This window comes from Opisthocomus hoazin, chromosome 7 (genome assembly GCF_030867145.1).
Source record: "Opisthocomus hoazin isolate bOpiHoa1 chromosome 7, bOpiHoa1.hap1, whole genome shotgun sequence".
Classification (NCBI taxonomy): domain Eukaryota; kingdom Metazoa; phylum Chordata; class Aves; order Opisthocomiformes; family Opisthocomidae; genus Opisthocomus; species Opisthocomus hoazin.
In genome coordinates this window covers 37318173-37342347 of record NC_134420.1, presented here as the reverse complement: position 1 = coordinate 37342347, position 24175 = coordinate 37318173, and the positions used below count along the sequence as shown (strand labels likewise).

Sequence of the window (24175 nt, the reverse complement as noted above, 5' to 3'; positions counted from 1 at the left end):
TGAATCATCTTTGACAAAAAAGAAAGCTATTAAAAGTTTACTTGCTTTGAAAAGGAGCCCTATGTCATCATAAGTCCTTAAAAAAAAACCATCTTTGATTTGCCATTCATCAGCTGTCACCTATTAAATCATTGTTCACATGTATCCTTTTTCAAACTAGTGACAGCCACAAGAGTAAAAGCAGTAACTCCATATTATTCTGAATGAAATAGCTAATATTTTTTCACAGTTACCATGTTCAAATACTCTATTTTCATAAACTGTTAATTCATTTTTGAATAGCAGCCAAGAATACACCAGAGCTTTTTGCTGTTTTCTTTTCATGCTGGAGGAGGGGGTGGAGAGAAGAAATTATCTGAATTAAAAAATACTACACATACCAGGTTACAAATTTAAATTATTGAATCCAATTAAAAACAACCTATAAACTTTGCCCTACCCCTCTGACCTCAGACTGAAAGACCTGAAACCTCTATTTCTTCTGACTGTGTGCGATGAGTAACACCAACAGCACTGACGATCCCCCTTTGCAGGCTGGCTGCTCTGCTGTGCGTTACTGAAACATACTGCAGTGCTAGTTGTGATTCTACCATGCTGTAGTTAATCCTCACACCATGTTCTGTGCATTAGCACCCCAAACAGCCTGAGATATGCCCCAAAAAATGGAAGAGTGAGATCACTGCATGAGCTCCATCTCACTATATGGTCTTCACGATGTGAGAACAAACAAGAGAAAACCTAGAATGCACCTAGTTTACACAGGTCTCAGAAGGGGGGCGGGAACAGAAAACAAAAACCAAGAAACACTTTCCTAGGGCAATATAACAGAACTGCTGCACAGCAGACTTCTCGAATGGTGCAAATTTCTTTACCTTAGGGTCCTCTCATCTGTAAAGCCAATGCAGATACTTCTGCACAGCCAAATGTAGCTCCCAGCCCCTTAGTCACTATGGGGGAAGCCAGCAGAGTCTCACTTTCCTGGCCCATTGAGCTCAGTCAGTCAAATCATACTCTTCACCACAGTAGCACGCAACAAAAATTGGTCTCCTCTTGAAAGGCTCCTGAACTTCCTGGTTCCTCAGTTTGCCCTGTGAGAACAATCCCTATCCACATGTGGGAAAGGTACCGACAAGCTAGCAGAATGAGAGAGTCATGGGCACAACTACCAGCGCCCTGCATTGCTCTGGCACATGACAATCATTATGGTCCCAACAAATCATGGAAAAGCTGAAGCCTAACCATTTTCCAGCAAGAAGAACCAAATTCCCACAGACATGAGAACACTAGAAATTTTCCTTCTCTACCACTCAAATGGTACTTGTCAGTCCTCCTCAAAAAAATCCCTGCACAATCAGTAAAACTCATCAAATCTCTTTTTTTGATTTAAAGAAGAAAAAAAAAATCCCAAGCAGCACTTTACTCTTGCTCAAAGAGAAGCGACTTTAGAAACTCCATGAAAAACAGTGCTTTTGTTATGGATTTGTATCACCGATGGCAGTCTACTACTACAGCAACAGGTGGCAGAAGAACATTGTGAAGTGGACAGATTCAAAAGAAAGACTCTGTGACAAGAACCCAGAGACAGACAAACAGGGTAACATGCCAAGAAAAATCATGAGGATGGAGAATATGGTCTCCATCTTCAAAACTTTCATAATTTGACAAGGCAGTAGTTCGAAACCTAGATGTTATCCTTCCTTTTATCAACTTCACGTGAACACCACGATTCCTTTGATAGCAGCTATTTGAATTTGCCAGCTAAGGACCCTATCTAATATCACTCTGAGTACAAATCATCACTCACTTCCACAACTAATACTGACTTTGTCATCTTAGCCACATCCATTTGGTGGTAGGTGGAGGGAACTGGCCTGAAACACAAGTTAGACAAAACAAAAGAGCCCCTACAGTTCTTACAAGGCAGTAAAAAATTATCTAACCTGAGTCAGACAGAACACACAGGGAACCGCAGAGCAGATAGGTCTGTGCAAGATTAGTGGAAGTGAAGCAATCAATCTCAAAGCAAATCTCTACCGTTCTTGTCCTTCCACTAACAACTTCTACATCCTTTCAAAACAAGTCAGGACATGCAAAGCTCGAATCTCCTGACACCATTTACGACACAGGATTAAGTCAACCGAAGGGAATTGGTGCGGACAGCATGTGTTGCTTCTCATGCAACACTGCTCCCACCTGCATCTCATTCCAGTGGACAGTAAAATCAGCAAGTTCCTCCCATTGGTGCCTTTCACTTTCCCTCATATTTAAGGTAATGAAAGTCGCAGCATTACTTACAGAAATTCACCACATTAGCTTTCGTTTTGCTAAGCCAATTAGGGGCAATTGAAGGGTCCAAAAAAAAAGTCATTTATATAAGAGAGTTGACAGAAGCAGCATAATTATTTTGGCTTTTATTGTCCTATAGTACCTTTTTTTAGAAGCAACAGATTTAATCATAGTGTACCTGCACAGCTGTGGCCAAAGCAGAGTACTGAGCGCAACCCACCAGACCCCCCATTCCAGAGTTCCCGAGGCACCCACTCTCTTGGTTTCATGGAGTGCCAAGTACGGGTGTGGATCAAAAAAGGAAAGTGGTAATGAGAGGCATGGGTCTTTTCCTAGCTCTTTTGCTGACGCTCAGCACACTTGTGTCTTCTTCTGCAACATGTTCCACACTCCCTCATCCAAGTACAGTTCAAACAGCGGAACAAGAAACACTGGTGGCAAGCGTTTGCACTATTTTATTCTAGCCCTGCCCTGAGCTGATGGATTACAGGCTAACACATGCCATCACTATAAGAACTCGCATTACTCACCATGGAGCTGCACAGGAAGACAGCGCTAACAAGGCCTTCTAGTCTCATACATACTTGGTACCTCACCTTGTGCACTTGGTAAGTAAGTTCATTAACACGTGCCAAGCATTTAAAGCTCCTCAGATGAATTCCCCAATTCTTGCGCTCAGCTAAGCATCACAGACAGAAATGGCCTGCAAGTATTTAGTACACCGTAAATCTTTCCTTCATAGAGGCAAACTGGGCTGCTGATCAGGATAACTAAACTGACCAAATTCCTCCTTCCAGTGTCTCCTGTCTTGTGCTGAAACCTCTTGGTAGGCTACAGCCAACATAGCGCATAACAGGTAGTATCAGTCAGGTTCAAAGTACAGAGATGCAGATCTACCCCATCTTATTCTTCAGCCCTTGAATATTAACATCATAGGTAGTCTGCTCAGCAAGAACTTCCACACAAGCAGTGGAACAGCAACAGTAGGAAGTTTGTGCAAACAGACTCGAAGTCACATGAACTGCTATTTAAAACTGTACCATTTAATCACATTATAGTTTCATTAACTCTGTAACTCACAACTGTTATCTGGAGAACTCTCATCTCCAACTGCCCTAATTTATAAGCGATTTTTAAGCTAATAATTATGTTTTGTCTATTCCAAACATGGAATATTCTTCACAAAATCAGAATTATTTAACAATGAAAACTTTCTACAAATTACGATAAAAAACAATAGGAAAAAAACCTGCCAGTTAGCAAGCCTCTTCTTGATACTTCCGGTTGGATCTACCAGTTAGACCCTCTGACGTACACGTTAAGGTCACGTCCAGATTCAAGCTTTGGCAAGCTTGTGACAACCACATAATCCCTTTTAAAGGCACACAGAAATACTAGAATCTAGTACCATTGCTATTGCTTCCTAAAATAAGTAAATAAATTGAGGATGTGCTTTCAGTGTTTTGTAAAAAGAACAGTTTGACTCTTTCTTGCTCTCAGCAGGTGCCATGAAACACTCACCACAGCACTGTCCTTTCACAACACAGGGAAAACTAACACAAGAATTTCTCTACTGTTACAAGTGTTCCCACAGGTCTCAAATAAGGAGAGAAAGACATAGTGTACATCTCTCTCATAACTTCCTGTCACTATCACATTTTTCCGCGCAGCAGGAACCTAACTTCAATTCACAACCCCGACTGTGATTGTTCCTTCTTGTAGGACCTGGACCTCTCCGTGCTGTAGACTGCTGCTCACATCAGACCCCAATATTCTTTATCAAGACTAAGGCACATATGTTTGTTCCCTTTCAAGCTGGAAGCAGAAATCATTTTTCCCTTTTGAAAGGGTAGTGCTATTTTATCCCATAGCCAAGTGGCTTGGACATACACTGACATTGTGGGATGTACAAGTTGCACATCCTCCTAAACCAGAAAGGATTCAAACCCACACGTGCTACCTCTGAGGACAGTGCCCCTCATCTCATGCTTTAGGGAGAAGGATAGTCCTAACTCCCCTTGAAGGGTTTCCCCTCTGCAAAGAGCAACCTGAGACTCACTGGACCAAAGAACTGCTATTCCGTAGCTCAAGTGAGGGGCTTACCTGAGGGAGAAAAGAGCTGAATTCCACTCACGCTCTAAGGACCATGGCAGAGAACAAATCAAGAGGAAAACTTCATTAACAGCATTTGTGCAAGCATAAGCGTGAGGTAAATATCAAATTGTTCTCCCCCGCTGATGCAGAGATAGTGTGCATCCCATCCACAAGAAAAACTTCTGGCACGTATGAGGGTTCAGCATGCAAGCACCAAAGCCCTGAGACTTTCTGGAGATCACAGCTTCAGCTTCTTTGTGGCTTTGTTTCAATTCAGTAAAGAGGGAATAGCAGTACATTCACAGAGATGATATGGGAAGACATTTTTAAAGACTCTCAAGTTTTCAGCTGTTACAGTAGCATGTGTCATAAATGTTCTTAAAATAGTGTTTCGGGGCAGCAAGGAGACCAGAAAAGAAGGCAGTTTCAAAAAAAAATAGTTAAAATTGGTTTCCATCACTGTAAATTCACGAGGTACGCTGATAACATTCGTCATTGGACTACTGCATTTTCATATTAAAAAAAAAAAAACAAAACATGACTTCTCCTGTTTTGCTCTTTGATAGGCCTGGAGAAGTTACTGATCTGGAAGCTTCATCAGCCTCCCAGCCACCCAATCTGCAGATAAGCCCCAGCCCCTTATAACAGGTCCGAATCTTTTCCTCTCAAAGGCAAATTGCAGGAGTGCCAAACCATGACTAACAGCAGTCTTGCAAAATTTATAGCTATGGTATTTTTCGATTGGTTGGTTTTTAAAGACTCCTAGCTGCTGAAAGCATGATTACATGACAGTGTCTGTTTTCTTCTTCAAACAAAATTTGAGGATTCATGCTCATGAAAGTAAGTCTGGACATATGACCCAAATGTACACTCTTAAGGCTCAAAACCCAAAAAAGATAAAACAATTAAAATTCTGACTTTCCTCATCCAAATTGGTTATTTCTAGGTCACTATTTGCTGGCTATCCTTTTGCAGCAGGCACTATCCAACATATGAGAGAGTCTTGTCCCCACACTACATACGTGTTAAATAGAAAAAAAGCAATAACCATGAGGATTACCCCCACCAGACAGAGGAATAATTGAGGCCAAAAACCTGAGTGATTTACAGCAATAACGAGTAAGTGTATCGCTGACTGAGCCTAGAGCTCAGTTGTTCCAAGACTATACTTACCATATTCTTAGATATTATTTAAGTAATATTAAATATTACTGAGAGAAAATCAGTATTAGAATCAAATACCACGACCACAGAAACAGATTTTAGCATTACTCAAGATCAGGAAAGACAAAACTCAAATCCTTGACAACACGAGCCAACGACCATCAGCAAAGTCCTACTGAACTCACCTAAGAAAGCTGAAGAGTTTCTCACTCAAACCTCGTGTTTAAAGCCTCATCACCATTTCCAATAACTAGCTTTCAATGACTGAGATGGTAGCAGCATTTTACTGAAATCCAGCTCACTGATCTCCCAAACAGTGCTAAACTGACTCACTAAAAGGCTTATTTTGCCCTCCTTTTTTTTGTAAGAAATTCACATGTATTCCTAACAAAAGAATGTACTATAAGCATCTAACAAGCAAATATACACATACAGCCATGTATTATCCATTTACTACCACACATCTAAAGTGTACGATTCCTAATTTAAGTACAACAAGCGGGCAAGATTGCACATGGTTATACACGTTTACAGCATAAAGTCCTTCCAAAGGATTCACCAGCAATCTGTGGCACAAAATGCAGAACTACTGCAATGTGAAACAGAAATTCAGCAAAACTTGTTTAAAGCACTCTACGCCCCTTTCTACGGTAAAGGGAACAGATCCCATTACAGGGTATAATCAACCTGTTAAATTTTTGCCCATTTAAATTCTGATAGAAGAGTTTACTAAGGAATACATACATATAATGTGCAAGTTCTCATCTGTGATGAATATCTAACTTTTTACAGTAATAGCTTTTACACATCAGAAATTCACAAGGAACATGAAATCATACACCTGAGGACTTAAAACACAAAAAGAAGAGCTGCTAATGCGGCAAACGATGCTAGCCACCACCACTGGGTCTGCAGTCCCTGGCCGTAAGGACAAACAAATCGCACCAACAGAGACCTCCGGCAAAGCTCGCTTACCCAGCAGCGAGCCCACGAAGATGACGATCTGCACGGTGGTCGTGAAGTGCCTGTAGGTCTGCTCTTGGCCATGTTCCTCGCCCTCGGCCACACCGGCCTGGCTGCCGTTCCCGCCCTGCCACCCCATCGGCCCAGCCGAGGCGTTCCTCAGCGCCAGGGCCCTGCTCACAGCCTGGTATGGGGCATGGTCGCTATCGTTCCTCGAAACCCAGCTCTTGTCGTATCCCATGGCGAAGATCCTGCCTCCCTCGATAACCGTGGGCTGTTGAGCCCCTGCCTTCAATGACTGAACGGAGCCCACCGGCAAACAAACGCTGCTGAGGACAAAGCCCCGTCTCTGGCACTCGGAGGCATCCTCACCACATCGCTGTGTCCCGGAAGGCAGGCTTGGCTTTTCACGTTTCCACCTTGTAAATCATGATAGCCACAAAAGAAAAACAGAAAACAAGGCAGGCTCTTCCTTGCGACCAGCTGTCCCATGTTTCTTGCTCCACAACACCGCGGCGTTTCCTCAGCCCGTTTCACTGCAATAACGGCGGAAGAGGGACCCCCTCACCCTGCTCGCCCCGGCCGAAGGTCACCCCGCACGCCGATACACGCTACGTTCAGAGCGGTCCAGGAAAGTTGACGGAGGGCGAGCTCCGTCCCCCAGCGCCGCTCCCAGCCTCGGCGTTAGCCGCTCTCACAGCCCCAAGGGCGGACAGGCATCTCCTTCACCGCCGCACGCCTCCTAGCCCTCTCTCTCTCCCTCCCTCCCTCCCTCCTCCTCCTCCTCCTCCTCCTCCTCCTCCTCCTGTGGCGAGACACGGCTCCGGCCCGCGCCCCTCCTCGGGCGCCAAGACGACCCCCAGGCAGCGTTCAGAGAAGTAAACGAGGGCTCAGCGGCTCCCGCTGCGCTCCAGTGGCTTCCCGGTTAACAGTGACTCCGTTTCGAATACCCAGGAGGGGGGCACCCGAGTCCGCAGCGCACCGAAAAGCCCCCGCGTCTGACCCCGCGCGGCCCGCCCCAGGCGCGGCAGGCGGTGACACGCCCGCCGACATCCCGGCCCGGGCGCCGAGCTGCGCCGCCTCCCCACGCCGCGGAGGACCCGCCGAGCCCCGCCGCCCGCGGGAGGCAGCGGCCCGGCGGGGCGGGGAGGGCCGCCGAGTTCCCGCCTCCACCGCGCTACCGAGGGGCGGGGGGCTCTGCCTGCCGGGCCGCCATTTTGGTGGGGAGCGCCGGGGCGGGCGTCGCGGGGGAGAGGGGAGGCGGCTGTGTGCCCGTGGCGGCAAGCGCTGTCTGGAAGCTGGGGTTTCTAAACCGGTATTTTGAAACAGGTCTGCCACTCTGAGGACGGGATTTCAAAAGACGGGGCTAATTTCTGTATATACATATTATTTGTTAAAATAGATATTTATTTTTAAATGCTTAATTTGATGGAAATGCTCCTCTATAGACATATTAAGTTGGGTTTTAATTGTACAAAAAGTGTGCACCCATACATCGGATGCACATTTGCCTTTAATTTGAAGATCTTCGGAGGACAGCCGGTTAAAAATCGAGCCAAAAGAGGTTTTGGCCATTGGCCAGTGAACCTGGAAGTGGCCCCTGGAAGAACAGCTACCCCTGCACAGCTACCCCTGCGTACAACCCCCACACAGCAGGGCTTTTCCAGGGACCCCAGACCTACAGCGTGTGTTTCTGTGACCCGCGTCCCGTCTCCTGTAGGCTCAGGTGGTGCAAGGAAGAGCCGAGTGCTCTGCCGTGGGTTCGAAGACATTTGCTCACCACAGGGAAACGGGGCCTGTGGCCACCCCAGCCCACCGAGGGCCCTGGCGGCTGTGGGCCAGGGCTCCCCTCGCACCTCCTCTCGCCCTTCCGGGAGCGCAGCTCTCCCAGCTCATTGCTCCAGGCCCTCTTCTAGTAGTTCATGGCTCGTCCCCACTCCCAGCCCGGTCCCAGGCTCACTCACCTTCTCACTCTTTCCTCTCTCCTCTACTCCCCAACCCGTTCACCACGTCCAGCCAGTCCCAGTTTTTTCCCCACCTTCCCCAAGCGATACTCAGCAGCTTCCACCATGCTCTTCCCCTCAGTTTGTTTCCTGGGAGTCCCGAACTGGCTTCTTCCCACTTTTGGTCCCTCAACTTTCCTGTGGCCATTTTGACCAGTTTCCGTGACCAGAGTCTGACCTCCTCCCCTCCACATCCCAGCCGCCTTTCCTCACGCAGCAGCCCCTTTCTTCAGCTCCTCCTTTCAGGACCCTTCCCCTTGCTCCACCTCACCCAAGGAGATTCCTTTTCCACTCACCTCCCCTCACCATGCATAGGGGGAAGTGGAACCACACTCTCACATCCCACAACATTAAAATTTACATTACAATTAAAATAAACATTACAATTTAATGTTGTGGGATGCAAGTGTCTTGAATTTTGGAAGGAAACCTGTCCAGATGCAGTCTGGGGCACGTGTTTGGAGCAGGCGGACTCTTCAGTGATGTTCATTGTACTCCAGTAAACCTGCACAGAGCATGTGAATACTGCCCCGCACACACACACTTCCCAATAATATACTTTGGTTTACTTGATGCAGATTTTCACAAGGCTAGCTAGAAAAGCCACAGCGCTGAAAGACTCTTCCCCCTCACCCATCAAATTCTCACACTCCTGCTGGGGTACAAGACTTCTTAAATTATCAAGAATTTTTTTTCTTGTTTTCCTCTGGCTTTCTTCTTGGAAACAATGAATCATTGTAGAAGAAATTAAGAGAAAAAAATAAAATCAACTGAAGTAGGCATGTGGTCTAGAACAGTTCATCCCAACTGGTTAAAATTTTGCCAAGTCACAAAGAATGGGAGCAGTCAGGCAGCTTTAACAATGCATAACATTACCTGACCCACCCATCGTGACAAGGGAGAAGTCTCCCTTGTGCTGGGGCTGTGCGCCCCACACAAAGTGCTTGGAAAGTGTAAACCTGTAATTTCTGTTAGAGAAAATTTCACTGAAGTTTCTTAATTACTGTGTCGTACCTTCAAATTGGCCATTCTTGCTGTGTCCTTGTGTGAGAGGGAAGATGAGTCTGTGGCCTAGAAAGTTTTAATTCTAGTCTTTAACACAGAGAAACTATTTATACAAATTCATAGATCAGCATACCCAGGTGCACCAGTGGTTCAAATATAGCAGTTACTTCTAAGAAGGTGCAAGAAGCTCTAGTAGACAATTGCAGCACCCCAGGCCACAGCTGACTGTGCAAAAGGAGATCTCTATTGTTGTTAGATAAACACTACACAGCTTTGGTCATGCATTTCCCACCAAAAAAAAAAAAAAAAAAGAGGAGACAGAAAAACCACTGAATGCACATTGCAGGTATTCCCAGATGTAGTAAGGAACAGAGAACAGCATCAGAAGTGCTACAGTTTAAGACTTGTTTTTGGTTAGATACTAATGACATTACGAAACTACCAGATATTAAATAAGTTATGGTCACAGCTGGGACTCTAACAATTTAGTTTAAGTGAAACTGAAAGAGAAACAAAAGTATGCATGTAACAAGTCTTCAATTTCAGAGGCACAAATTGAGGGCTATAGAAACTATTCATTAGAGTAAGTCCCTCCTTAAGTGGTCTATTTACAACAAAAAGTGTGTAGGCAAAGGTCAGAGTGAAGATCACCAAAACTCCACTGAAAGAAACCTTGTAAGTAAAATAAAAGCGAAACATCGGAAGATTTTTCATGAAATTACAAAAGTAAAGAGAAATTGAGTCCATTATACTGCAACAGTAGAGGTTTAAAATAATGCACATGTGGCTCTGAAACTTATTTTGTTTTCCATTAAGATGACACAATTTGATCTTTAGGGGAAAGGCAGTATAACTAATGGGGATCCTGGTATGAACGTGACTAGGTCCAGGGCAGAAGGAAAACTCCAAGATGCAGTTTATTCCGTTTCAGTGGACCCTGCTTGTTTCCTACATTTCCTTACACCAGAGATCACCTCAGCATAGCTGTGGGCGCACAGTAGCAAGCTGCAGGCTACTGTAGCGTTTCTCTTCGCCTGGGCATTACGCATCCAATGGACAAGCTTGTACGTATGAATTTAGTTGGGGGTTTTTCGTTAAGATCTCAAAACTTCAAAGGCTACATCATCTGGTGGCAATCCTTCTGTTCAGCAGTGACCACACACAGTGGCTGAGGAACAGCATGTTTTTTTTCGTGCCTACCACCACTCCCCTGAGAAGCCCGAGCTGCCTCTCTGGCGAGTCCCACCGAGGAAACCCAGGGGCTGCTCTCAGGCTCTGGCCACACTTTGTGCACGGCTGCTCGTGCTCCAGGTCCTAGCAGTTGTCACAGCAGTCCTCAGTGGAAACAGTTTTTCAGTTTAAACGTGGATTTTTATCCAGGCCTAGCCCCACATAAAATCTGTTCTGAATTTTGCGGTTCTTTTTCCCCTTTACAAATCTTTTTTGAGGTCTATAAAAAGAATCCGCAGAGTAACTACTCGTATGCGGTGCATATCTCTGTGTTTGCGGTGTACCTGGAGGTGTATCTTCGGGAGGTGTATCTTGGGGAAGTTCGGACTGGACATTAGGAAAAGGCTCTTCACCAAGACGGCGGCTGCTCGCCAGAACAGGCTCCCCAGGGAAGCGGTCACGGCACCAAGGCAGTCAGAGTCCCAGAAGCGCCCGGACGATGCTCCTGGTCACCTGGCTTAGTTCAGGTAGTCCTGCGAGGAGCAGGGAGTTGGGCTCCATGATCCTTCTGGGTCCCTTCCAGCTCGAGATGATACCCGCTGAGGCACGGCTGCTCCGGGCCCGCACGGCTGCGAGGACGGCGCGCTGGGGGGGAGGCAGGCGGGCCCACGGCTGGCAGAGCCCCAGGAAGGCCGCCGAGAGCCGTCTGGCCGCCGGCGGCCCACCGCTCCCCAGCACGCAGCTCCTGCGACGGCTGCGGGACCAGCCCCGGCCTTCCCCACAGACGCCGCTACCGGACGCGCCAGCAGGCTCGGGCCCCCCGGCTCCTCCTCCCGCCGCCCCGGGGGCGGTGCTGGGCCGCCGCCGCTACTGGCAGGGTGGCAGAGCCGCGGGGCCGCCCGCCATGGCTGCCGCCGGCCCCAGCCCGGGGAGCTGACATGGCCCAGGCGAGCGGCGCGCAGCACCTGCCGGCGGAGGTGGCTGCGGAGCCGGCGGAGAGCTACCAGCTGCGGCAGGAGAACGAGCTCCAGGTGCTGGAGTCCATTTACGGGCAGGACTTCCAGGATCTGCGGCAGAGCCAGGCCTGGAAGGTAGCGAGTGGCGCCGGCCCGCTGCCTGCGTGGAGCCGCCCGGGTGCGGGTGCGGGGGCTGGGGCGCGGGGAGGCCGCCGGCGCCGGGCCGCCGCCGTCCCTCAGCTCCCGCTGCGGCCCTGGGTCGCTGGCGAGGCAGGGCCGCGCGTCTCGCCCCGGGGAGCGGGGCGCGGCAGGAGGCGGCGTGGGTCCCCGTCCGCGGGCCCGGGCGGTGGGAGCGTCGTGGGGGCTGCTGGCCGGGGCCGGGGCCGGGGCCGGGGCCGGGCCCGGGCCCGCTCGGTGCGGCCCGGTGCGTCGGACCTGGTGCCGCTTGCCCGCGGTCCTCCCCGCCGCGGGAGCAGCCGCGCCGCCCGCCCGCGCCGTTGGGCTCCTGGTCGGTGCCTTCGCGCTGCAATTAATGCTGTGCTTATAGCTTGCGTTTTAAGTAATTGCCGGGCTTTTTTTTTAAATTGCCGCTTAATTCATCCCTTAACCAACTGATTACATGCCTGCTTAATTAATTAATCTTATTGGCGTAGACGTTGCTGATCTTTGCACAGTTGTTAGGTGCTGTGGTTTACACAAACTGTGACTGTTTCCATGAGAATTTAATATTTTAACTGCCGATTTTGTAGTTGGGGTTTTTTTAATTACAACTAATTAATGCTCAGGTCTGGTATTCGCTACTCTCTTTCGTGTGCACAGTGTCTAATTGAGATTTTTTTTCCAGCTGCATCTGTGGCACTGCCTTCCTGTACCTGGAGGTACTGGTCGCTCTTTTCAGTTCCCCAAGTTTGCTGTTACGTCCATCTCTGTTTGCATTCTTTGGTCTTTTAGTTTCTACAAGATGTCATAGCCCCTGCTGTCATTTTCTGCCATAAACCTGAACTTAAAGTTCTTGCAGAAACCTATGACTACTTTTTTTTGTTGTTACTGGTTTTGGGGTATTATTGGGGGTTTTGGTGATTTTTTTTTTTTTTTTTTAATGGAGTTTGATGCAAACACTCTTAGTAATTCACCGGGTTTACAGAAGAGTTGCGGATCTCACGCCATCTTAGATTCGTACCTGACATCCTCTGGGCTTAACCTGTTCTTGTCCCTGTTGGAAATGCAGAGGAAACAGAGGTGATAGTAACCATCTTTTAGCCTGTTTCCCTCTTTGTTACTCCCTGTGGTCTTATTTCCCTACCTGTTTGTCATAGTACTAAGGTCTGGGTTGTTTTTTTGTTAAAAAAAAATTAATTTTCTAATCGAGAAGAAAAAGTCTAGAGTGTTTATAGGACATGTGTTACTTTATTCTGATTTTGAGTAGGCAGTTTGAACAGGATGAGGGGGAAGGGCAGTACTTGTTAAAATTCTGTTTTATGCCAAAACCAAAAACGTAAATTAAAAATTGCTATCCATTTGTTTGGCCACACAAGGTGTACATAGACATGATGTTATATTCTGCTGCCACATCAGAAAATAAAATATTGACTGGTGTTTGTTAGTAGTCTAAAACAAACACGAAAGAAACAATATTGTTCTTACAACGTATGCTTTAATTTGTGATATTCCATAAATAACCTGTTACATTAATTTTTTTCTTACTACTAGCCTACAGTGAGCAGAATACAAGGGTTTTATTATAAAACCTCCTTTTTGCTCAGTTTGAATCATCTTTCTCATAACTGTGACTACACTTACCTGAAGAAGTGCTAGAAATATACTGGATAAACTGTGATAATCAGTGAATCAGTTTACTTTAATTGAGCGATGTCAGTACATTAATATATTTTTTTCACAGTTTGGATGGTCTGACGTGAATTCTGCCATAATATAGGTTGTAAGAGTTGCGTGCTTTCATTAAAACAAAACCAAGAAACCCTTTTAAATCAAAGGTTTTGTTTTCCCTTTTAGGTACGACAGCCTCCTGAAATTAATTTAGTTCTGCGTCCTCGGGGATTGACTGGTGATAATGAAGTATATACCAAAGTTGATCTGTGGGTCAAGTGTCCACATACTTACCCTGATACGTGAGTGAACATTAAGATACAACCTTTTTTCTGTGTTTTCCATAGCAAAGTTTAAGTTGAAAAAAACATCTAAGTTTTATTCACCGCTCTTATTCTTGTTTTCTGCATGTCAGGATTTCTTAGGCCTGTGGTATTTTATAAGAGGCGACTATAAAATTTGGCACCTGAGTTGGATCTGGCCTCTTGGGCAATGGAGAATGATAGGGATGCGTTTGTTAGTGCTAGACTGCAGCTCCAGTTTGTAGCTTGAAGAGGCATAAATATAGGTGTACCTACTAGCATCTTCGTGCCCTTTTTAAGCTTTTTCAGCTCGTGACCTGCTGAGAGAGGGAGTGAATACTCATTTTTAAAGCAATCTGCTGTTGTAGTTGTATCTGCTGGGTTAGCCTTTTGGAAGTGTTCTCTGTAGACAATGGAAGGAGAATTGCAGGTGACCACCCCCTCCAGCATTTTGGGTTAGCAAGTAGTTTCTGGGTGAAGTGTTGCTCTGTGAGCACAGTTTTGTTCAGCCCTTGTGTCACCAGTTGAGTCCACAGCGTAACTCCACTTAGTTCATCTGTTTGTGCTGCAGCCTGAGCAGTGTACAAGGGAAGCGCTATTCCTTACCAAGTGATAGCTCAGTTACACCCTGTAGCATGGGACGTAAGAGCCACTCTATTTTTCTTTTTTTAATTTAAGATAGTATGGCTACAAATGTTTTACTTGTTTACTTTATTATATTTTTTTAATTTAGCTGTTACTTATTTATTGCACATGTTTCTTTAAGTTTGTGTAACCTGTATAGAGGTGATAAATTTTAAACACCGAAATGTTATGCTAGTGATATTTTTAAGGGACTGTTGCGGGAATTAGTGATTAAGAGCTGAATTATAAGAGTCTGCAGGGTTTCTTTGGTAGGTCTTATGTTAAGTATAAGTGACAGATAATCTGCAGCCAGAAAATTTAATGGCAGGGAATATAAAACAGTATTTCTGGCTTTATATATGTAATATTTATGTGCTGCATATTTGAGCATTGACTAATTGCCAAGTGACTATGAACTCCATTCCTTTTCCCTCGCCCACCATTTTTTATCAACATTCTGTGTCTTACACAATTGCTTTTTGCATTCAGTTTTTCTCATGAGGACTTTTGTGTTTTGTTATGGTCCCACAGTGTACCTGAAATACAACTAAAAAATTCAAAAGGCTTGTCAAATGAGAAAATAAAAGAATTAAAATCCAGACTAGCTGAACTGGCAAAACAGTGCTGTGGAGAGGTAAGAGCTTTTCACTTCCTTGAGAAATATTCTCTGGACCTAAATAGTTCTAAAAAAATGTGTGGTATAATATAAAGAAAAGCATTGGAAGTATAAGTTGCATTACTCCTAAGTAAGGAGACACTTGCATTTTTTCTTCAGAATGTTTCTAATTAATGAAAGTTTGGAATATGCACGCTCTTAAAATGCAGTGCACATGTAAATAATGCAAGCTTTGTCCCTCTTTAAAGACAGATTTAAAGGTTCATGCTATTCTTGGAGTTACTTCACAGTCTAAGGGCAATACCAACTCTGAAACTGAGAGCTTTCTGCACTTTTCAGATTAATTTAAATATTGTAAGTGGCTATATCTGTTTAAGCAAACAGCGATTACCTGGGTTGTTTTTCAGTGTGGTGATGTTCATCTAATGCTGAACTGAAGGGCGACAGAGCTTAGTTATAACACCAGCTCCATCACTCCGTGCCATTATGCCTTTTTTTTTCTACTGTGTTTAGGAATAGTGATACTTGGCTTGTTCCTGAATAGGATAAAGAGAGCAATATGGACAAATACATGAAGCTTAGAACTTGTATTTATTTTAAGGCGTTTTGTAAGTCCCTGGGTATGTTTGGTATTAACAATACCTTTCCATTGTTGCTGAGGACTGAAATGATTCAAAGAATTACGAGAATACATTGAATTCTTGGCAAAAGCAGCATTTATGGTATGTTTCTTATCGCTGTCTGGAAGTGTTACAGGTGAACACACTCAGTTTGCTCAGTCTGCCTTTTAAAAAGTGAGAAATACACAGCTGTGGGAGTTACTATATGCTGAAATGGGAGAATATTGTTTTCTGTTTCCTAAGCCTGTTAACTTTACAGGTTTGGCAGGGGTTGCCCATCATTTAGTCTTGCCACATGAAGCCCTTTTTCCATTTGCATACTGTACTTCTATTTTGATGGCCAATTTTTATGGAGGTACTTTCAAAAGAACTGTTTCAGCCAGATACTGTTTTGTTCATTCTGTTGAATAACCCAAGAGTTCCCTTAAATTTTTCAGTGTATTTGGAAATTAGCAGCTAACAGTGTATTCTGGATTTTTTTTTTCTTTTTTGTAGTGACTGTGCTATGGATAATTGATAGGAAATACAAGGTTCAATTTCTCTAACCGCTAAACCATGCGATACATACACAATCTGTTCCCAACTCACCCCAGGAGAGCTATTAGCCTGTAGAACTTTAAATCCTAGTTTGTTTCCTGATCTTATTGAAAAGAGCTACAAACTTGTTATAGGTTTTCCTAATGTTAGTTTCGTAAAGGGAGAATCATGCTTGCTCCAGGGATGTGTAGATACATTTGAGAGTTAAATATATGATACGTGTTTTTGATGAATGACAGGCACAATGCTGTCCTGAGTTACTTTCTCTGCAGTGAAAGGGAGATACCTGTGAAGGCAAAGAGAACAGTTATTCTTTATTAAAATGTATTCTGCAGTATGGAAAATTTGAAGATGCCCCAGTTACCTGTCAAACTGAACAGCAGATGGTTTGTGGTTTTTTAGTTATTGAGATTCCCTCTTTCCTTTTCTTATACATGTATGTGCATGCATGATTGCCTTGCCTTCTGAATAGTAACCTAGAGAAGGTATTTTAGTTTGCACATGGCAGATATGTGCATATTGTGCTATTTCTCTTCTGAACTGCCTGCTGTTTTCATTCTTACTTTCAAGCAGGGGATTCAGTGTTGCAGAATCTTCTAAATGTCAGCCCGTTACAGGCAGATGGTACAATTTAGTTTGGCCCTGCTCCCACCTATATGTGCAAATCCAGCTCAGTACTGCTGCTGAGATCCATTTTTCTGATGTACTGTTCTTTAATTCTGGAGATACGATGGTCTGTTAGCACTACAGATTGCTTGGATTAGTAAAGGGATGCATACTAGACTGATAAAAGCTTAAGCTCTGACAGGTCAATAGATCATCAGTATGTGGCCAGTTCAAGTATGAAAATTGCTCCTAACCTTGCACACCACGTAGCAGAATTCAGCTGCTTTTTCAGTGCAGTTCTTGTGTTGGTAGCTGTGGTTACAGAAATGTGAAATGCCTTAAGTAGCTTTACAGTTCTAGCTGGGGGGATCTAGTTTGCAGAGGAAAGATTGGATTACATGTTAGCAGTGGAAAAACTTATTTAATAGCAGCAGATACAGTAATAGACAATTGCAAAGGATTTATTCTGTTGTAGCTCATATGTCACAGAATCACAGAATCACAGAATAGTAGGGGTTGGAAGGGACCTCTGTGGGTCATCTAGTCCAACCCCCCCGCCGAAGCAGGGTCACCTACAGCAGGCTGCACAGGACCTTGTCCAGGCGGGTCTTGAATATCTCCAGAGAAGGAGACTCCACAACCTCCCTGGGCAGCCTGTTCCAGTGCTCCGTCACCCTCAGAGGGAAGAAGTTCCTCCTCATGTTCAGACGGAACTTCCTGTGCTTCAGTTTGTGCCCATTGCCCCTTGTCCTGTCACTGGGCACCACTGAAAAGAGCTTGGCCCCATCCTCCTGACACCCACCCTTCAGATATTTGTAGGCATAAACACATATCTTTGAGAACAGAAAAACATGCCTAAAAGATGATAAAGAAAGGAATTCTTGAATTTTTTTAGAAAAATGATGCTTGAAGTTGGCTGTCTTTCAGTAATTTTTGCCATCTTTGCTAGTAGTAGTTAGGGATTTTTCATGTTATGGTTTATTAATAAATAGTTCTGATGAAAAATACTGAAATCGGTAAATTCTTCCTGATAAGTAAAAGAATAAGCAGTTGTTCTGCTGCTGTATTGCTTTTTCGAGTTGGGTATCATTTTACTATGTGATCTACTTGTTCTTTGAACTCTCCATGTCATGCATGTTTACTTTCTTTCAGGTGATGATATTTGAACTTGCCGACCATGTACAGTCATTTCTCAGTGAGTATAATAAACCGCCTTCCAAGTCTTTTCATGAAGAAATGCTAAAAAATCATCAAAAAGAACAAGAAAGACTGGCTCAGGAGGAATTGCGTAGGGCACAAGAAGTTAAGAGAAGAGAGGAGCAGGAGGTAAGAGAAATTAAAGTGTGAATAACTCCATATTCTTAAAACAACATAAACAATCATGATTCTGTAAATCATCCTGAACAGTGGTGGGCTTTAGTGAATTATTAACTTGTCAGACCTGTCAGTATGAGTCAATCAAAATGTACCATTTGAACTATCTGCTGCTGCAGTTGTAATATTTTAATTATGTATTTTTAACCCTGAGAAATATTTATGCCTGAAACGAACCTAAGTGTTGATTCTTGGTCCTATGAAAATCACTTATAAAGAGGACCTTACACGAAAGTGTAAGCAAATGTGTATATTAAGTGCATTCCGTCATAAATGAGGAAGTATTAGCCAGACAGGTAATCATACTTTCCTTCACCCATAGGGTGACTGGAATGTTCACTATGACAGATTTCCCTGGAGCACAAGAAATTTAATCGAAAGAGACCACATACATTCTTCACTAGAAATGAGGGGATTCATCTGAAGTCTCACAGAGACTGGTGGTGTGGAGTCTCCACACTGTGGGAATATGGCTAGAATAGCTCTTTTTTTGAAAGAATGTTTTAGCTTATTCCTCTGTCTTTTCTGTGTGTGAAACTTCGTTGTTGGGTCTGTCAGGAGAAGTAATTTTCTTTTGTCTATGATGCTGTTCTCCTATATCATACAATTGATGCTGTTAACTTCCTCAGGAGAGCTAATTTAACTTGTGTTTTGTTTTATTCTTGTGAGATCCACAGGTCCTCTCTAACACTTTTGAAAAATCAGCATCATAGCCTTTTTTTTTTAGCGAGGGTAAGATTAGCAGTTGCACTACATGTACTGTTGCATCTCTAACAACACCAAAAATTCATTTCAGCAACGTGAAATCCTTAACGAGATTCAGAGAAGGGAGGAAGAGAAAAGAGAAGAAAGAAAGAAGAAAGAGATTGCTAAACAGGTATTATTTCTAAGCAGGCTTGCAAAAACCATTGCAATAACTACTTCCCAGTACTGTAGCATACACTTATAAAGATTTGAGAGATTTAGATGACTTAATTGTCCTGGGCATCTTTTCTCATCCAGTGCTGCTAATAGATCTAGGTTATAATAGGTTCTTGATTATATGGGTTTTATTTTTGGAGTAAAATCAACTGTAAGAGAAAATAGTTTAACATATTAGTATCTTAAGTGTACTAAGATGGGTATTTTCAGACATAGAAAAAAGCCAGTAAGTTAACGTTTCCCGTTTCATTGTAAATAATCTTTACATTCTTGCCCGTGGGCAGTGCTGAAAGGTACTTTCGGAATCATAGCACTTCCTCAGCCTCATGTAGATTTATTATGAATATCTGTTTCTTCTGTGATGTGGATGACTTCATAGAATAATAGTTAAGTGCTTGTGTATTTTGAGGGTAGGAGCAGTTTCTGAACTTACTTGGTGGTTTTCCTGATTTATAGGGACGTTTGGAAGTAGCTGCTCTGACAAGTCAAGAAAACTCTCACAGGAAAGATACTGCAGGGTACAGAGTTGGTTCTGGTTTAAATGGGAGCTGTTTGGAACATGGAGTGAATAATAAATACCGACCAAATTCAGCTGGACGTTCAAAGTAAGTATGTCAGTTTGCGTGTGGATTTTTTTATTTTTTTGCAAACATTAGATTTCAAAGTGAAATTTGAAGGCAGTAACGTGCCTTGTTGCTCAGCTGTTCGTTTTTTGTTTTTTTTTTGTGTGTGTGTGTCCAATTCCTCCCCCTCTTCATTTGGCATAGTTTAATTCATGTGCTATGGATAACTTGGGAACTTTTCCATTAAGAGAGTCAGCTTGGCCCTTAGTTTAACTTAGAAAGTATTTGTCAGTCATTGGAAGGTATATTCAGGGCTTACTTAGTTTCTTAAAACCGTGCAATATGTTGACAATTGCATAAAAAATTTATCTTAAATCAGCCGATGAAAGTTTTGGAATAGCACTATAAAGCTTATATTATATTCAAAACATTTTCTGTGAAGATACACCAGTTCTCCAACTCCCTGTTGGAGAATCAGATAATTCTGATTGTATTTGCAGAGCAACTTACTAGAGGGAAGATTAGAGTTACTGGAGGATTCTTTTGCTGGTACGTAACTCATCTAGGTTAGGATTGATGGTGATATAGGTAGGTTGGGTGCTGGGTTTTTTGCTTGGTGGGGTTTTTTTACCTCTTTCCTGTGTTCATAGCTGATATAACTGTTAAGGACAGTGGGGTTATCCTGGTATTATTTTTCCTAGTTTTCCTTCAGATTGTGCCAATGACTTGTTATTTGGACTGTTGTTTTAACTGACGTAGTGTATTACTGTTGGTTTTTTTTTTTCTCTATAGACTTCAAAATTGTTTTCAAATGATTTATCAGCAACACTAGGTAGCTGTAGCAGCAGTTCTTCGATCTATCCTACTTTGACTCTTGCTGCCATCTCTTCCCTTTGCCTATCCCAAGTCATATATGACAGCTGTTTCTGTATAGTGTTTGGTAGTCCGTAAAGCTCTCTTCTTATCTTCTTGCTAATCAAAATAAAACAAGACGCTTTCTGTGCTTGTGGAACAAGAGAAGTGTCTCAGAAGTTTTGTTACTATGCTTTAATGCAGAACATGTACAATGGACTTATATTAACTTTCCACACAAACTCTTACATTGTATGTTCTTTTTTAAAAAAACCAAAATAAAACCAAAAAGGCAGTTACTTATTTTAACAATGGTAAAAATAATCAAAAAGGATTTTGAAATGTTGAAACCCCCTATGATGCCGTGTTTGTAGAGTTAAGCAAAAGCTAGACACATTTAGTTTTCTGAGGTCTCTTTTCACAAAAGGAGTGTTGCTGTATTTTTATCTTTTTATGAACCGTGAAATTTTGGCTATTGAGACACAAACTTTCAGAAGATTATTAAAATCTAAAATAATTTCATTTATAAAATATATTTGAATTCAGAAAGCTACTTACTTTCTTTGTATATTTTTCTTTATACAGCACTTGTAAGAAGTTCCCTGTGGCATCTCCTTTCTATGTAGCACTTCTTACCTTTTTTTTTTTCTTTTTTTTTTTTGTAAATCACTCTGCTGAAGGAGCTTCTACATTACACTTCATATACTCCTGTGATCTCTATACGTGATTGCATTTATTTGGAGGATACTTTTGCAGTGGTGATATTTCTGTTAATTTTGAAACAGATTGTACCAAGAAGTTATGAAGGTTGATTTGGTTTGGTTGTCTTGAGTTCATTCTGATCTCATGTGCAGCTCTGTACATGCATGTGAGACGAAACACCCTAATCATACTTGCTTTGAAAGGTTTTGCAAAACTTCCCTTTCCTTGAAGGAGGAGTTTAGAGAAGTAAAGGAGGCAAACGGGAAATCCATTTTAAGTTAGGAAAAAGAATTAAGCTAAAGCTGGAATGAACTTCCAAAATTGCATACATTTGCTTTTTGTAGTATTTTGAAAGAGAACGCAAATCAAGTCAAACTTACATATTTTTCAGAGCTGTAGTATGTTTCCTTTTTTTTTTTTTTAATACCCACCTGCTGAAAGCATCATCCCAAGATGATGAGGTTTTCAGGGTTGGGTTCAACTCCTGACTTTGAATACAGAGACCCAGTGCAGCATGGTGTTACTACTGAAATGCTGGATTTCTAATCAGACATATATATTTGCACTAACTTAGTACCTTTGAAATTAATGGATATTATCGTTGGATGCAGAAGTCTCTGGAAGCTAATCCTCTTGCAGAATTGATATCTTTAGGGATTAGGGACTGCAACAATACAATCTTTTTGAGTTGGGCAGAAAATGTTCTGTTCGTATTGCAGACAAGAACGCCAGCTTTCTGTTAGTAATAATGAAGAGTCCCCTGGAAATCACGAAGTTTTGAACTTCAGCACAAGTGGTGCTGGACAACTTACTGTCCATAAAGGAAAATGTCTAGGTAAGCAAAATTACAAGTGCAGCTTGAAATGCTGGGGTTTGGGATGGGTTTTATTTGAGAGGGAGGAACTAATTGTTGTGGACCATGAAATGTCACAGTTAAGAGTGGGAGAGAGTAATAAGAAAAGTTACTTTGTGGTAAATATTTTACATTTTCTTAGGAATATTTTAAGTAAAAATTTGCTTCTCCAGATACAATTACATAACTGAATAGCCATACCAACCCCCGAACCTTCTCAACATTTTATGTTCTCTACGTAACTGAAATAATACTGAAAACTGTTTGCGTTTAAATTTAAATAGCTAGCTTGTCAAATACACATTATTACCAAGCAAGAAGTTACTTAGCTTGCAGTAACATGTGAAACCAGTGATAAGCATAGGGTTAGAAATATATACTTACTCTTCTTCCATTGCTGCTGATAGCAATGGCATAGAAGCAGCAGTTTTAGCAAAAAAGATAAACACAGGCAATGATAGGAGACTTTCAGAGTTGAAGGGCCTCCATGAAGTGCCCATGTGAATGGACTATCAAATGTTTTCATTGTTGATTGTCAGCATAGCACTTCCTCAGTGGCAGGATGAACAGCCTGAAAGACTTGGAGCAAAGAGAATTTTATTATTTTGCAGTTTGAGGATGAACAATTATATTACTGTGTGTAGAGTTTGGCATTTGGTCAACAGGAAGAGTATTTGTTTATTAAAATCTGAAATTGTTTAAAATGTGCAGCAATTTTTTGCCAATGTGCTAATTGCTATTGCCAGTTTGCAATTTGCCAATTGCTTTCATTTGACTACTGCTACGTAGTGTTCAGTCTCATCAGACCTGGCATTTTCCATACCTACCATGTAGGTATGGATCTTGTTTAGTTGTAAGTAGGTTTGTTTCTGCAATTGTAGAAAGCAGGCTTACTGGTCTTAATTAGCATTTGCAGGAGCTCTTGTCAAGTCCTTAGAACCAAAAGAAGCAATGTTTCTTCTTCTCTTTATCTGTAGGCAAGGATGAACAGCTTGGTAAATCAGTCTATAATGCCTTGGAAATCCACAGTGGAGACTTTGTTTTAGTATATGAGTGGGTTCTGCACTGGCAAAAGAAGATGGGAAAGTTTCTTACATCACAGGAAATAGAAAAGATTGAGAAGTGTAAGAAACAGGTAATGCCTATGTTTTGCATTTGGCTTAATAAAGGTTTGATGGGGTTTAGTGCTTTTCTTGAGTCTTCTAGTGTAATATAAACTTGAAAGTGTGGTGATGAGCTTGAAAACGCTGATGTATAGAGTATCTGCAGCACAGAAGATGGGTGCATTGCCATATTCAGGAGTTCATTTACAGTAATATATATGCAAGAAAATGTATTTGTAGGTATGCATAAATAAATACGGAAATTCTGCAGAAAGATGGAATCAAGCTTACCTGGCAGAAACCAAAGGTGTTCTTGCCCTTTGTGTACAATACTTCCTTTTCAGAAAAGCATGACAATGTCATATCTTTTATGTGTTTTGTATGTTACGTATTTTAGTAGTGTTCATGAGCTATGCACAATGCATGTTATGTTGTGTTTCTCAACAGCTTCAGGGTGCAGAAACAGAGTTCAGCTCACTGACGAAGCTAAGTCACCCAAACATAGTACATTATAAATGTATGAACCTGAAAGAACGGAACGATTCAATTGTGGTGGACATTGTAGTGGAGCATATAAGTGGTTGCAGCCTTTCTACATACTTACACAAAGAGACTTCAGTTCCACTTGAGCAGCTGCGCCATTATGTGACCCAGATCTTGTCAGCTCTTGACTACTTGCACAGTAATTCGGTAGTGCACAAAGTTCTTTGTTCTTCCAGTATCCTGGTAGATGTTGAAGGAAACATCAAGGTGACAGACTACAGCATTTCCAAGCGCTTAGCTGATATCTGCAAAGCAGATGTTTTTGAGCAAACCAAAGTTCGTTTTAGTGAAGATGGTCTTCCCAGCAAACCTGGAAAAAAAGGAGATGTGTGGAGTCTGGGCTTGCTTCTGCTTTCACTCAGCCAGGGCCAAGTAACCAAGGAATATCCAGTTGCTGTTCCTGCCAATTTACCTGCTGACTTCCAAGACTTTCTGGAAAAGTATGTTTATTGCATTCCTGTATCTTTTTGTGGTTTTTTGTTTGTTTGTTT

General features: G+C 42.8%; 2 protein-coding genes across 4 annotated transcripts in view; one reads left to right on the top strand and one right to left on the bottom strand.

Moving 5' to 3' along the window:
* GPR176 (G protein-coupled receptor 176) overlaps positions 1 to 7249 on the bottom strand; it is a 44044-nt gene extending 36795 nt beyond the window's left edge. The window contains exon 1 of the mRNA XM_009931796.2: positions 6520 to 7249. Coding sequence (XP_009930098.1) covers positions 6520 to 6748 — 229 coding nt within the window. The 5' untranslated portion in view covers positions 6749 to 7249. The remainder of the gene's footprint in view (positions 1 to 6519) is intronic.
* A 4306-nt stretch (positions 7250 to 11555) lies between these two features.
* EIF2AK4 (eukaryotic translation initiation factor 2 alpha kinase 4) overlaps positions 11556 to 24175 on the top strand; it is a 43599-nt gene continuing 30979 nt past the window's right edge. For 2 of the 3 annotated variants that reach the window (XM_075426460.1, XM_075426459.1), the window contains exons 1-9: positions 11556 to 11776; positions 13655 to 13770; positions 14926 to 15028; positions 17926 to 18099; positions 18944 to 19024; positions 19525 to 19673; positions 21905 to 22020; positions 23016 to 23173; positions 23589 to 24124. In XM_075426460.1, the coding sequence (XP_075282575.1) occupies positions 11624 to 11776; positions 13655 to 13770; positions 14926 to 15028; positions 17926 to 18099; positions 18944 to 19024; positions 19525 to 19673; positions 21905 to 22020; positions 23016 to 23173; positions 23589 to 24124 (1586 nt within the window). In that variant the 5' untranslated portion in view covers positions 11556 to 11623. The remainder of the gene's footprint in view (positions 11777 to 13654; positions 13771 to 14925; positions 15029 to 17925; positions 18100 to 18943; positions 19025 to 19524; positions 19674 to 21904; positions 22021 to 23015; positions 23174 to 23588; positions 24125 to 24175) is intronic. The other variant, XM_075426461.1, reaches the window with a different exon arrangement.